This window comes from Schistocerca cancellata, chromosome 1, assembly GCF_023864275.1.
Source record: "Schistocerca cancellata isolate TAMUIC-IGC-003103 chromosome 1, iqSchCanc2.1, whole genome shotgun sequence".
Classification (NCBI taxonomy): Eukaryota; Metazoa; Arthropoda; class Insecta; order Orthoptera; family Acrididae; genus Schistocerca; species Schistocerca cancellata.
Genome location: NC_064626.1, coordinates 178,794,753 through 178,809,903, shown reverse-complemented (window position 1 = coordinate 178,809,903; position 15,151 = coordinate 178,794,753). Strand labels below are relative to the sequence as shown.

The following is a 15,151-nucleotide window of genomic DNA, read 5'->3' as shown; positions in this document are numbered from 1 at the left end:
TGCCCTTCTTTGTACTTTTTCGATGTCATCCGTCAGTCCCATTTGATGCGGATCCCACAACACACAGCAATACTCCAGAACACGGTGGACATGTGTGATGTAAGCAGTCTCTTTAGTAGACCTGTTGCACCCTCTATAAGTGTTCTGTCAATGAATTGCAGTCTTTGACTTGCTGTACCCACAATATTATCTATGTGATCGTTCCAATTTAGGTTAGTTGTAATTGTAATCCCTAAGTATTTAGTTGAATTTACAGCCTTCAAATTTGTGTGACTTATCACGTAATTGAAATTTAGCTGATTTCATTTAGTACTCATGTGAATAACTTCACACTTTTCCTTATTCAGGGTCAATTGTAAGTTTTTGCACCATATAGATATCTTATCTAAATCATTTTGCAAATCATTTTGATCAAAAACTGGTTAGAATGGCTCTGAGCACTATGGGACTTAACAGCTGAGGTCATCAGTCCCCTGGAACTTGGGAATGGCTCTGAGCACTATGGGACTTAACAGCTGAGGTCATCAGTCCCCTGGAACTTAGAACTACTTAAACCTAACTAACCTAAGGACATCACACACTTCCACGCCCGAGGCAGGATTCGAACCTGCGACCATAGCGATTGAGCGGTTCCAGACTGAAGCGCCTATAACCGCTCAGCCACTCCGGCCAGCCATTTTGATCATCTGATGACTTTACAAGATGGTAAATGACATGACAGCATCATGTGCAAACAATCTAAGACAGCTACTCAGCTTGTCTCCTATGTCGTTAATATAGATCAGGAACAATAGAGAGCCTATAACACTTCCTCGGGGAATGCCGGATATTACTTCTGTTTTACTTGATGACTTTCTGTCTATTATTATGAACTGTGACCTTTCTGACAGGAAATCATGAATCCAGTCGCACAACTGAGGTGATACTCTGTAGGCATACAATTTGATTAGAAGACGCCTGTGAGGAATGGTGTGAAAAGCCTTCTGGAAATCTAAAAATATGGAATCAATTTGACATCTCCTGTCGATAGCACTTATTACTTCAAGAGTATAAAGAGCTAGTTGTGTTTCACGAGAATGATGTTTTCTAAATCCATGCTGACTATGTGTCAATAAATAGTTTTCTTCGAGGTACTTTGTAATGTTTGAGTACAGTATATGTTCCAAAACCCTACTGCAAATCAACATTAGTGATATAGGCCTGTAATTCAGTGGATTACTCCTACTTCAATTTTTGGGTATTGGTGTGACTATTCTGAGAACTCTTTGTACTCAATGAGGTACGTTTGGTACTGCAGTGCCAACTCCATGCTACCCTTTTCTCTCCCTGAGTTATAAACTGTGACACCTTCATTTTCATTTCACCTTGTCCTTTCTCTTTAACTTCACTTCACTTCATTTTATTGATCTTCATTTCTTTCTTTGGCGTTTCCAGTTATCCTGGCTATAGCAAAGCCTGAACATCCCAAGCCCCATTACACAATGGAGATAACAGGCCCTTTGGGTTAGGTAGCATATAAATTGTAAATTGGTTAGACCTTACAGGCTGCCAAGATGGATATCTTGTGAGCAAAAACTGATGGAGTCAAATACGCCAGATTTCAACCAAGAAATTATTTCTTGTAAAGAAGATGGTTGTTACTGTTCCTTTGCTGAAAACTTGATAGAATTAAAAATTTGTAAAAATCAAGGACTAATTACACCTGTAGAAACAGCTCCATACTGAATAAGAACAGGAGTGAGTATAAAAGTTGAACAGACTGAGAAAATTATTGAAATATGTCATTCATCTGAACAATGCATAACTACCAATGATATTGTGAAAGAGAAAGAGCTGTTGAGTTGTGACTGTTATTACCTAGAGCAACAATGAAGAAATTGATGACAAGAAATGTCTAATCATTTTTGGATAATGTAGAGAAAATTCTTCTGCTGGTTTTCACACTTTACATTTGACCTCTTAACAAGCTATCGGTAGTTTTTTTTATAAATAATAAACTTGATGCATTAAATGTAGTTCTTGCATATAGCACTGCTTTTAATTTGTTATGCAATGTGACACTGAATTATAATCATTGTACTGACCTACCATCACCATTTGATGAAACACTTATGAAGTCAAGTATGATAAGCAAAAAATTTTAAGTTATCGAGATCTTAAAATTTGAAAAACTTTGGATCTCAAATGTAGACATCTATTTTTTCTTTCATAACTTGGCTGTAAAATATAATTCTGCACTAGTTTTAACTGAATCTGAATGGAGGAACTTTAATATATACAGAAGCCATATTTTATTGTTTTTCTGCCAATAGAAAATATACTTTGCTTATGAATACAGATAATCTTAAATTATATTTTAGTAACACAAAATGAATCTGTGTATGTTTTCCTATGTCAAAAATATAAATTAAATAAATTCTGGCTGATATTGGCTGAAGTTGTCCATAAGATTAGACATAAAGACAGACTATAAATGAACTACTTTCTGAATGGGATGTCAGTAAGCAGTTTAAATGCAAATTTGCAATTCTATTCCAGAAAAACTTGCATGTGCACTCATTTTTAGTGATGATGCAAATAGAAATAGAAGAGGTAGGAGACATAGGGGTTAATTTATATTTCTTCAGGTGTCATAAGAAAAAAATAAAAAAATATGAAATAATTTTTCAATGATAAATAGTAAAGGAGAAGTAGTGATAAAAAGTTTCTGAATTAATTTGCATTACAGGGTTATTTTTTATTTCTTGATGAATACTGCTACATAGGATACTGAGGTTGAATATGATACGGATTGAAAGTATAAAGAAAGGTTTCAACAGTAAAGCTGAAAATGAAATATACAAATATGTATTATGATAAAGAAAAATGTGGTACTCACCATCTGCATACAATTACAGATTAAGCCCCTGTCAGAGCAAGTGGATTCTTCTTTGAGAGATAAATAGAAAAAAGGAAGGAAGAAATATATATTGGAAAGTATTAAAGGTAGTAAACTGTAAGATGGAGAGGAATCAAGATGGAAACACATGACACAGGATATGAATATAACATATCCCCCCAATAGCAGTTCCATCACCATTGTTGATTTTATGCCTGTAATATTCCTGAATTTCATCTTATACAACTTTCTCAAAATAAATATACCATAATTTTATCTTATGTTTTCAACATCATTTCAATACCTCATCTTTCAAACTTGCAGCTGTCTTATCTTTTCTCACTCCACTGTCATTACCTACTACCGCATATACTACTTCATTTATTCACAACCTTACATATTTTTTATCTTTCAAAATAGTTGGTCATAATACTTTTAGTCTATATCTTACAGTATATCATATTGTATTCCTCCTATTGTGTCTGTGTTCTTTATATACCTTGACTTTACTTTTCTATTCATGAGTAACATAGCAGCCAATAGTCTATCAGCAAGATACATCTTTACTCCATAACCTACACATTCAAATATATCCTGCAGTCACTTCAAGATAGAAGACTGTTTCTGAAAGCAACTTATCAACACCATTTACCTAATTTTTGGAAAGTTAGATGTCTGTCTACTTATATTTAGTTTTTTTTCCTTTGTTTCACTTTATGAAGTGTACACTGTCAGTGAGTAAAGTTCAGACAACATCTTTATTTTTTGTTACTGACAACCCTAACTCATCTGATTAGCATGAGCATTTATCTGTCTTCATTATCAATTATGGAGTTGATGTGATAGCACCCAAATTTTTAGAAAATGTTTACAAAATAAATGACTGTATGTGAGAACACTGCTTGGTGTAAAAATGTTTGATTAACTGTATATTTTTGAAATTAGCAGTGTGTACAAAAATAGTAATTTCATATAATGTTGCATTGCTACAGTGAAGAAAAGAAGGAAACTACTTCTACGAGCTATTTATTTTATAATTACTTCATATTCAAGATCAAATTTGAACAAGTCTTTGACACAACTATAATATTCTATACCAAAAGACAATAAATGGCACCCAAAACATGAGTATAATATCAATCAGAGCATTCTTTGTTAATATATCTGATTGCTAAGCTGAAGCACGCCGAGTTTACTCAAAATCTAAAGAAGAAAATTGCCTGTAAGTGTGTAGCATGAATTTTCTGCATGTTCAATTTTGAGATAAGCAGCACATATTCATTTTCTAATAAATTCCATGCAGCTACAACATTTCTGAGAATATTAATAACCATCATGGCAATTATGGCAAAAGTGTTGCCAAATCAATACCATACCCTTGACTGCACTGCACTATTTGCCCTCCTTAAGAAATTAGATGGGACTTATCTCAAAGCCAGCAAAAACTGGTTATGCACTGAGATTTCACTCAACACCATGAAATTCTTTGATTTTTTACACGTACCACTCACTGAGGCACACCACAATTAAATACTGTAAAATAGGCATAACTAAATGAATTCAGCAACTTAACTCTAAAAGGAAGAATGCAACACAAACATGAACATTTACAAAGTAATGGAAACAACCATGCAAAATACATGCAGCTTGCTACACAAAGGGTCACTATTTCAACTGCCTGCTTTCTAGCGAATATAATGTGACTGAGATAGAGATATACTATGAGAAAATATGGAATATCTAACAGAAACAAGAAGAGTTAAGTGCTGAAAGCATACATGAGCTTTTTGACTTCATAGGCAAGATGATAGCCAGCATATGTCGAGTCCTCTTGAGGCCTGGAATAATATTAAAAATCACTATTGCCACAATTTTCTTTTTCAACAAAACTGAGATTGTCAGCGAGATAAGTATAGATAACAAAAACAAAGTGCTTACATAAAATTGAAATACAATAGAAATAGAAACAACAGTACATGTATACAGTAGGGAATACTATAGAAACTAAGTAAATGACAGCATTTGAGCGAAAACATATTAATCATGGGTGGGCCTGGTTTATATTTTCTATTATTCTGACTCAGACATGTATATTGTAGCTGTTCTCAAAAAGTAAAAGTATTATATGTTTTGAAGGTATCACTATGATTGTGATTACAAATCTAAAAGAGTTGTGATAAATAAATGAAGAAAGCAGTGACAAATATGGTCTATAATTTTAAATCATTAGGGTTGGAAATGTTTTTATCTTTTCTAAATTATGTTTAAATTTTGAATATTACATTAGATGTCATGTTATATATAAAGTGACATTTTGAATTTTAATGGTGTCAAAAAACAGAATAGTCAATGGAATTAAAAATAACATGAATATCTTTGACGATCACACAAGTATCAATTCAAATTTAATGATTTTGCATTACTTTATCTCCACTGCATAAACTTGAAGCAATTCACATTTTCAGCTCACATTTCACAATTTCATGAAAGTGTTTGCATTAATTTTATTCCATATTTGAAGAAGCTTCTTTTTAGTGGAAAATGTCAAATTTTGGGCATGTTAACTTTTTTCTCTTCTTGATTAGTTCATGTAACTGTTATATTCTATGAAAGCATCAGAAAAAACACCACCTACTTGGCAGTCACTTAAACTGAAGCAAATAGACAAAATGAATGTCAAAATGATTGTGTTTTTTTAAGTCCAACGAAATTTGTTTCTATTTTTTGTAACTGATAAATTTTATTATGTTTCCTATTATTATATTAAGTTTTATGTTTTGAGATTACGCCTCTTTGGGTATATTTTAAAGTTATCTCCAATGTTTTCTTATTTGGATATATTTCAAAGATCCCCAATGGTACCGGTGTACTTTTCATTGCTTAGGTTCATACAAATACACTTTCAAAGAATGAATGTTTAATTGGTATATTTTATTCAATCTAGTGATATTTCACAAGTCTATATCTTGATGTATGTATGTGTACTCATACAATATAGACACCACCAATACTGGATCCATTTCACAATTGGATTTCCTGAGAACTGGAGACAATTTTTCAAGGGCAATTGCAGTAACATACCCCCAAATTGTCTTTCTTCTAATTTATAATCCATTAGTTATAAAGCTAGTCTTATCAATCTGGTGTGCCTAGCAATTTTCACTACCTTCCTTCCACAACTCATCAGATAAAAGTTCCCAATTATACACATAAATGTACCACTTCCAGACTACAAGCTAAACAAAACTTTATCTTAGTAAGCTATGTTTCTATTTATCACAGCCACAATTTCTAAAAACTTAGAATCTGTTCTTTAGAAGCCATCAGGCACTGGAAGCTGTATTATATGCATGGCCTGTTAGTTTTCAATGCATTGTAAGTCTGTGAATAATAACAGAAGTGAGAATACTATTCAGAAATATATCAAAAGGTGATGATGTATAAAACAGTCAGTCACTGAACTTATTGGCTAGTAACTGCTAAGACGTATGTCTCATCCTTTTCTGGCTTAAATTGGTATTCAGCTATTGAGTCATGAATTCCTTAATCAAAATGTAGAAATGTTATGTTGTAAACATTTTGTAACAATACACTGTTTTTGAATTGCAGTCAGATGGAAAAATAGTTTTACTGGATTAGTATCTATGATGTGTGACTGTATTTACATCTTCTGCATAGCAGGCATATGTAATATATTTCATCACATCCATGATGTAAATGGTTACAACCATGACTGTATTAGAGCAAAAAAATTGACATTAGTCACATTTCTTTTATTAATGTGCACTGCACATCTAACTCTGTGGGTTCATCTTCAAGTGCTGTTTAACATTTTGGCATACTTTAATGTCAGTTTCTGGTCAAGTACTATCTTTTGAAGGGAATTATGGTGATATTTTGTGTATCAATACCTTAACACATAAATTTTAATCACCATTAATGCAATTTTCTATGATATTTGTTGTTTTTTTCTGCATGTCAGATGTGTATTGTTTATTGCAGATACCTTATCCAGATATAAATGATATATAATGAGTATGTCATGTCTGTCACTTAGCTGATAGATGAATACCTATTCTTGATATTATTTGTGCAATTAACTTGAAGCCATTGTGTAAGGTCAAGAAAGCAGTGTAACAAATGTATCTTTGTTAAAAAAGAAGACATTGTCACTTGTAGGCTGTATTGTTCTTTATTAAAATTATGCTATTAGCCAACTTCAGGCATGAGCCTTTATGGAGTATACTTGCAATGTACCTGTAATGTGTTATATATCATGCTCATCATGGCTGACATTAACTTATAGCATGATTTTAATAAAGTACAATACAGCATACTACGAGCAATGTATTCTTTTATTAAACACATAGAGGCTGTGGATCTCTATGGAAGGAAAACATACCTTTACTGCATTTGAGACTGAAAAATTATTACAGACTGCAAAGAACAGCTTTATGTAGTTCAGAGATATATTTTTCAAGAATTTATGTAGTTAATGTCTACATATTTTGCATGAGCTATGACTGATGCAATTACAACAGCTATTAGATTATTTTTAAAACTGTAAGTATGCATGCCATTTTATTTTTAAATCTGCTATACAGTAATGTATGCACTGTATACTTACTACTATGTTTCCTATCATGCCTGCAATATTAAAACTAGCTATGTTACTACAGATTAAATTAACGGTCTTAAATTTTCCTGTGCCACAGTCAGGGAGCAGCATGTCCACTGATGTGACTGTAGTATAACACTGATGCACTGAACAGCTACTATTACCATTATAAAACAACAGGAACCTGTAATGTAGATGTAGCTTGTATATAAACCAGAGTATCACTAAATGAGACAGTTTTCAGAGAAATAGAACACATCTTCCACTCGGAATTTCACTATCAAGCTGTTAAAGTTATACGTAACAGGGTTCAAAATGTATCTTCCCCAATAGATTAAGCTTATAATTCTAAAAGTGATAGCCAACAGGCAGTAAGGAACTATTGCATAATTTCACTAGCATTCTGACCAATGTCCAATACATTATGAAAAATGTTGACAAATTTCCTCTATCCTTGTATCATATACGCTACATTACTTCAAATAATATTTGTTCACAAAGTGAACTGTATTTTGGATGAATATCAACTGTGTCATATTTGATACACTATGTGGAAAAAATATATTAGTGATTTCTCATTTTCAAAATAGCCATTAAGTGACAAAAGTAATCATTAACAAGTGGATTTTAGAGCAATAAAGCTTGACTTCATGAAAGAAAGTTTATTCTTACTGATTTAGCTTTATTTATTTTTACAATGGTTCTAAACGTCATTTATTATTCACCGAGTCAAATTCTACTAACAAAATTGATGCAAAAGTTGATTTTACACCTAAAAATCATGTTTTCTTAGTTATTCTTAATTGATGCACTGGGTGTTTGTGACCACATTCCATTTTTCTTTGTTCACTCTCAGTTACAGTAATGGTTTGTTGTTCTTGGAACATGTATGTCTAATTCGGTAATAATTATCATAGGATATGTTTGGAACAGGGACTCACTACATAATTTTTTGATTTCATCACTGCTGAAACATAGAATGAGCGTAACAGTTCTGCACCTGAGAAATCATAAAGGAAGCAAACAGTGTGATAGCATTTGTTTGAAACAGATATTGCCATTAATTAATGTATAATAACAATCAAAGAGGAAATACTAGCATAGAGAATCCAGCAACTGAGGAATAGGAAGATGGTGAAGGTGTAGAGGTGAACAAAATGAACAGAAAGCTAAGCTAATCTTTATAACCATTGCCTCAAACATATAAATATGAGATATTCTGAATGCACAATATTCTTCTCCCGTACTTCAGAAAAAAAGTGTTTCATAGTTACTATGGCGGAAAAGTAAAATAGACTGTCAGAAAGTGAGCTTTCAAACAACAAGGCCTTTGTCAAAAATAACCACCACACACACACACACACACACACACACACACACACACACATGACTACAGTCTCTGGCTGCTGAGGCCACATTGCGAACAGCAGCACATGATGATAAGAGGCAACCATGTGGTGGAGGTAAGAAGGGGGCTGTGGTGGGAAGGGGAGGGATATCAGGGTAGGAGTGAGGGACGGTAAAGTGCTGCTTGTGGCAGTGTACAGGGACAAGGTAAAGGGAGGATAGGGCAGCTACGTGAATTCGGGAGGTTATACGGAGGGCTAGTAGTACACATGCGGACCCTCTCGAAATATACTGGACGTCTCATTAAGGACTTCACAGACCATAAGTACCCTACTAACCCCGAACAAAAGCAGATCTCCCATGCCTTATCTCTCCAGTGAGTCCTGAAGTCCCACCGTCCAGCCACAGGTGAGCATTCCCTCATGACTCAGCACCACCAAGGACTGGAGCAACTGAATCACATTCTGCACCAGGGCTTCAACTACCTAGCATTTTGCCCTGAAATGACAAATGTCCTACCCAATATCCTTCATACCTGTCCCACAGTGGTATTCTGCTGCCCAGCAAACCTACACAACATCCTCGTCCATCCCTACACAACCCTTGCTCCAAACCACTTTCCCCATGGCTCATATCCCTGTAACAGACCTAGATGAAAGACCTGTCCCATAAATAATCCCACCACCACCTACTGCAGTCTAATCACAAGCATTACCTATCCTGTGCGACTGGTCCCGGCAGAGGTTCAAGTCCTCCCTTGGGCATGGGTGTGTGTGTTTGTCCTTAGGATAATTTAGGTTAAGTAGTGTGTAAGCTTAGGGACTGATGACCTTAGCAGTTAAGTCCCATAAGATTTCACACACATTTGAACATTTTTCTAAACATTACCTATCCCATCAAAGGTACGGCGACGTGTGAAACCAGTCATGTGATCTACAAGCTAATCTGTAATCACTGTGCTGCATTCTACATGTGCATGACAACCAACAAGCTGTCTGTCCAGATGAATGACCACTGACAAACTGTGCCCAAGAAGCAGTTGGACCACCCAATTGTTAAGCACAGTGCTCAGCACAGCAATCTTCATTTTAATGACTGCTTTACAGCCTGTACCATTTGGATCCTTACCATTACACCAGCTCTTCTGAACTGCCCGGGTGGGAACTCTCCCAGCAACATATCCTACATTCCCATACCCTTCTGGCCTCAAACTTCATTAGTCATCATCATTACCCACAGAACCCGTTTGGTATTGCCATTCCAGCACCACACAGCCCTCTGTTCCACCAATGCACCCTCGGTCTATCTACTGCTCTCCTTTTCCACTACCTGCCCTCCCACTAACCTCCTGAATGAACCTAGCTGCCCTACCCTCTCTCCACTTTGTCCCTGTATGCTCCCACAAGCTGTCCTTTACCTTCCCCCACCCCTACCCTGTTATCCCACCCCATTTCCACCCCAGTCTGCTCCTTACCCCCACCACACAGTTGCCTCTACCCTCTACCATCATTCACTGCTGTTTGCAACATGGCCTCAGCAGCCAGAGACTGTGTGTGTGTGTGTGTGTGTGTGTGTGTGTGTGTTTGTTGTTTATTTTCTACAATGGCCTTGTTGGTTGAAAGCTCACTTTCTGATAGTCCTTTCTGTACCTATCTACGACTCAGCATCTCCATTATACAGTGAGTAGCAACTATCATTTTCATAATATTGTTAATTCTGTCCTGGATTTGCCATTGTTTAAAACAGAGTAATATTTAATTTTTACCCATGTGTAATTTTGTCTCATTAGCAAGCTGCTATAACATATATTATGTATGGCCTGTAACTACATGCCAGGATCGTAGAATAATTATTCATAAATATATTATCTCAGTGATTGTTTGTTTGATTTTGATTTAAGAATTTTGCTTTGAGCATCTAGAGGATATAACATTGGTTAAACTACCAAATATTAACTTTGAAACAGAAATGATGGAAAGAACATAATGAGAATAGTAACATTAATGCTGACACATGACTGAAGAAGGAAAGGTAATAAGAAAGTAGCTTCTCATTTTTTCTTTATTTTCTCTTCATCGAAGCTCTGCATGCATTGACATACAACGTTTTTCTCGTTTTCCTTTTATGGACAGCCTTTCACGTTTTACATTAGAAATTACAATATCTAGAAATAGGTCATATTTAGAAGTGATACTTAAAAGAGAAAATTAAAAGCCTGCAGGGATGAAGTTAAAAAAACAATGAAGATTGGTACACACTCTCAGTGATCAGTTAAATGTCCATAATAGATATGTATTAAAATTAATAATGATTGTGAATCTGTAGAAAAGTTTGATGACTTAAAAGTTGAAAGTCAAACAATCGAAAATCCAGGGTGGAGTGTAACAATATTAGAGAAGGAAAGATGCTACTCACCATGTAGTGGAGATACTGAGTCATGATAGGCACAACAAAAAGATTCACACAATTATATATTCAGCCATTAAGTCCTTCGTGAGCAATAGACACTCATACACACACACACACACACACACACACACACACACACATTCATGCAAATGCAACTTGCACACATGTCTGCAGTCTCAGATAAATGAAATCACACTGCGAGCAGCAGCACCAGTACATGATGGGAGTGGAAACTGGGTGGGGGTAAGGAGGTTCGGGCGGGGAGGGGGAGGGATAGTATGGTGAGGGTGGCGAACAGTGAAGTGCTGCAGTTTAGACGGAGGGCAGGGGAAAAGGTGGAGAGGGGAGGGGGGGAAGACAAAGGCTCCACCACTGTCGTTTTGAACCGCAAGGATTGCCTGGCAGAAGGACTCTGTCAGCTGTCAGATACTTCCATCTACAAACCTTGCCACAGTGACCCCATTCCAGTAGTCCAGCAGAATCTCCAGTCACTACTCAAATCCTTAGGCCCATCCCAGAACCTCTCCCCAGCGTCCATCTCTCTACTTACCCCTACCAGTCCCTGCAACCCCACCTTTTACATGCTTTCTAAAGTCCATTAACTCGACCACCCAGGACAACCCATTGTAGCTGGTTACTGTGCCCCAACTGAGAGAATCTCTGCTCCCGTAGACAAACACCTTCAACATATTACCCGGAACCTATCCTCCCATATAAAAGATACCAACCATATCCTCCACAGACTCTCCACAGTTCCTGTCCCTTTACCACACGGTGCCCTGCTCGTCACTGTTGATGCCACCTACGTGTACACTAACATTCCTAATGCCCATGGCCTTACTGCTATTGAACACTACCTTTCCAGACACCCTATGGATTGCAAAACAGCAACCTCCTTCGTAGTCGCAATGACCAGCTATATTGTCACCCACAATTACTTCTCCTTTGAAGGCATTACCTCCAAACAAATCCAGGGTATGGCTACGGGCACCCGTATGGCACCTTCCTGTGCCAACCTATTCATGGGCCATCTAAAGGAATCCTTCCTAAAAACCCAGAATCCTAAGCCCCTCACCTGATTCAGATTCACTGATGACATCCTTGCTATCTAGATTGAAGGGGAGGACGCCCTATGCACATTCCTCCGGAACCTCAACAACTTCTCCCCCATTTGCTTCACCTGGTCCTACTCAACCCAACAAGCCACCTTCCTAGATGTTGACCTCCACCTCTGAGATGGCTACATCAGTACCCCATCCATATCAAACCTACTAACCACCAGCAATACCTCCACTTCAACAGCTGCCACCCATTCCATACCAAGAAGTCCCTTCCGTACAGTCTAGCCACCCATGGTCGTTGGTCCTGCGGTGACAAGCAGTCCCTCTCCAAATATACCGAGGGTCTCACTGAAACCTTCACTGACCGAATTATCCTCCCAACCTTGTGCAAAAACAAATCTCACGTGCTTTATCTTTCCAGTTTTCCACCACCTCCCAAAGATCCACAGTCCGGCCACAGAGGAGCACTGCCCTTGTAACTCAGTACCATCTGGGACTGGAGCAACTGATTTACATTCTCTGCCAGGGTTTTGATTACCTTTCATCGTGCCTTCAGTGGTATTTCACTGTCCACCGAACCTTCACAATATACTCATCCATCTTTACACAACCCCTGCTTCCAGTCCCTTACCTCATGGCTCATACCCTCGCAATAGACCTAGATGCAAGACCTGTCCCATACATCCTCCTACCACCACCTACTGCAGTCCAGTCACTAACATCACATATTCCATCACAAACAGGGCTACCTATGAAACCAATCATGTGATTCACAAGCTAAGCTGCAACCACTGTGCTGCATTGGGGACGACAACCAACAAGCTGTCTGTCCGCATGAATGGCCACTGACAAACTGTGTCCACAAAACAAGTAGACTACCCTGTTGCTGAACACACTGTCAAACATGATATCCCTCATCTCAATGACTGCTTCACAGCCTGTGCCATTTGGATCCTTCCCACCAACACCAGCTTTTCTGAACTGTGCAGGTGGGAACTTCCCCTGCAATACATCCTACATTCCCATAACCCTCCTGGTCTCAACCTTCATAAGTCAGTGTCCTCACCAATCCAGCCCCGTCCCTGTACCCATTCCAGCACTACACAGCTGTCATTTCACTGACACAGCCAGTTTTTTAATTTATTTTTATTTCTGTCCTTTCCACTACTTCCCCCCCCCCCTCCCCTCCCCACCTTCTGTCCTGCCCTCCGTCTAAACTGCAGCACTGCCACCCCCACCATAATATCCCTCCTCCTCCCTGCCCGAGCCTCCTCCTTACCCCCACCAGTCGCTACTCCCATCATGTACTGGTGCTGCTGCTCGCAGTGTGGTTTCAATTGTCTGAGACTGCAGACATGTGTGCAAGTTGCATTTGCATGAATGTGTGCATTCATGTGTGTATGTGTGTCTATTGCTGACAAAGGCCTTAATGGCCGAAAGCTATAATTATGTGAATCTTTTTGTAGTGCCTATCACGACTCAGCATCTCCATTATACGATGAGTAGCAACTTTCCTTCTCTAATATTGTTAAAAATTGAAATTTAAGTCAATATAGGTGCAAAAATGAAACAAGAAAAGATTTTGACAATTTACAAGTTCATAGAGGACATGATGCCAGCCATGGATGTGCATCCTGGTGATGCACAGTTTTAATACAGACCACCAGCAAGAGACACTGATTCATCACCAATGGATTGTTCTTCACAACTTCAAGATAATCAGCAAAATGCACCTTTTAGAACTGATAAAAGATTATTCCAAGTTAAAACTTCATGAGAAACTAAACAAAAGATTATAAATAGCAGGCCACACAAGCCTCAAGGTTCTTTCACTAGTGATGCTTAGGCCAAAAGATCATTTGGATGTGATTATCATTATAACTATACTAAAACACATCAGAAAACAACTCCCCTGTTTAAAATGCAGTATATCACGTAGTGCGCTAGTTATTTGGGGATGGAGAAAATACAAGATATAATGTACAAATTAATGAGTGGTAAGGTCTAAGTATGAAAATAAAAGTGTGTGAAATCTGCACTACATATTAAATGTGTGTATTATTTACAGCACATGGAAACAAGGAAAGACTATTAACACACTTTTTGATAAAGGGCATGACCAAGTGAAAATTATAATTTTTAGAATACGGGATACAACAAGGACATTAGCTTTATGTCAAACTTTCTTCTGTGGCCACCACAAATTTGAAGTATGGAAAAAGAGTGGCAGTTTCTCAAATACAATAGACCACCTCTGCAGATATGATCATCTTCTGGGTGTGTTACATCTTTCAAATAAAAAAAAAATTAAAACAAAATATCTAAGCCCACAAATTCAAAATAAGATAGAACTGTTAAATGATTCTACACTGAAGAGCCAAAGAAACTGGTACACCTACCTAATTACATGTAGGGCCCCCACGAGCACGCAGAAGTGCCACAACACAACTTGGCACGGACTCGACTAATGTCTGAAGTAGTGCTGGATAGAACTGACACCATGAATCCTGCAGGGCTGTCTATAAATCCATAAGAGTACAAGGGGGTGGAAATCTCTTCTGAACAGCACACTGCAAGGCATCCCAGATACGCTCAACAATGTTTGTTTCTTGGGAATTTGGTGGCCAGCAGAAGTGTTTAAACTCGGAAGAATGTTCCTAGAGCCACTCTGTAGCAATTCAAGATGTGTGGGATGTCGCATTGTTCTGCTGGAATTGCCCTAGTCTGCCAGAATGCAAAATGGACATGAATGGATGCAGGTTATCAGACAGGATGCTTACACATGAGTCACCTGTCAGAGTGGTATCTAGACATATGAGGGGTTCCATATCACTCCAA

The 15,151-nt window shown here is 37.5% G+C and overlaps 1 protein-coding gene across 1 annotated transcript in view; it reads right to left on the bottom strand.

The window, feature by feature from the left end:
* The window catches only part of LOC126168267 (calcium-activated potassium channel slowpoke), a 908,898-nt gene that overhangs the window by 172,680 nt on the left and 721,067 nt on the right, over positions 1-15,151 (bottom strand). Inside the window, exon 17 of the mRNA XM_049920542.1 lies at positions 4,657-4,716. Within this exon, the coding sequence (XP_049776499.1) occupies positions 4,657-4,716 (60 nt within the window). The remainder of the gene's footprint in view (positions 1-4,656; positions 4,717-15,151) is intronic.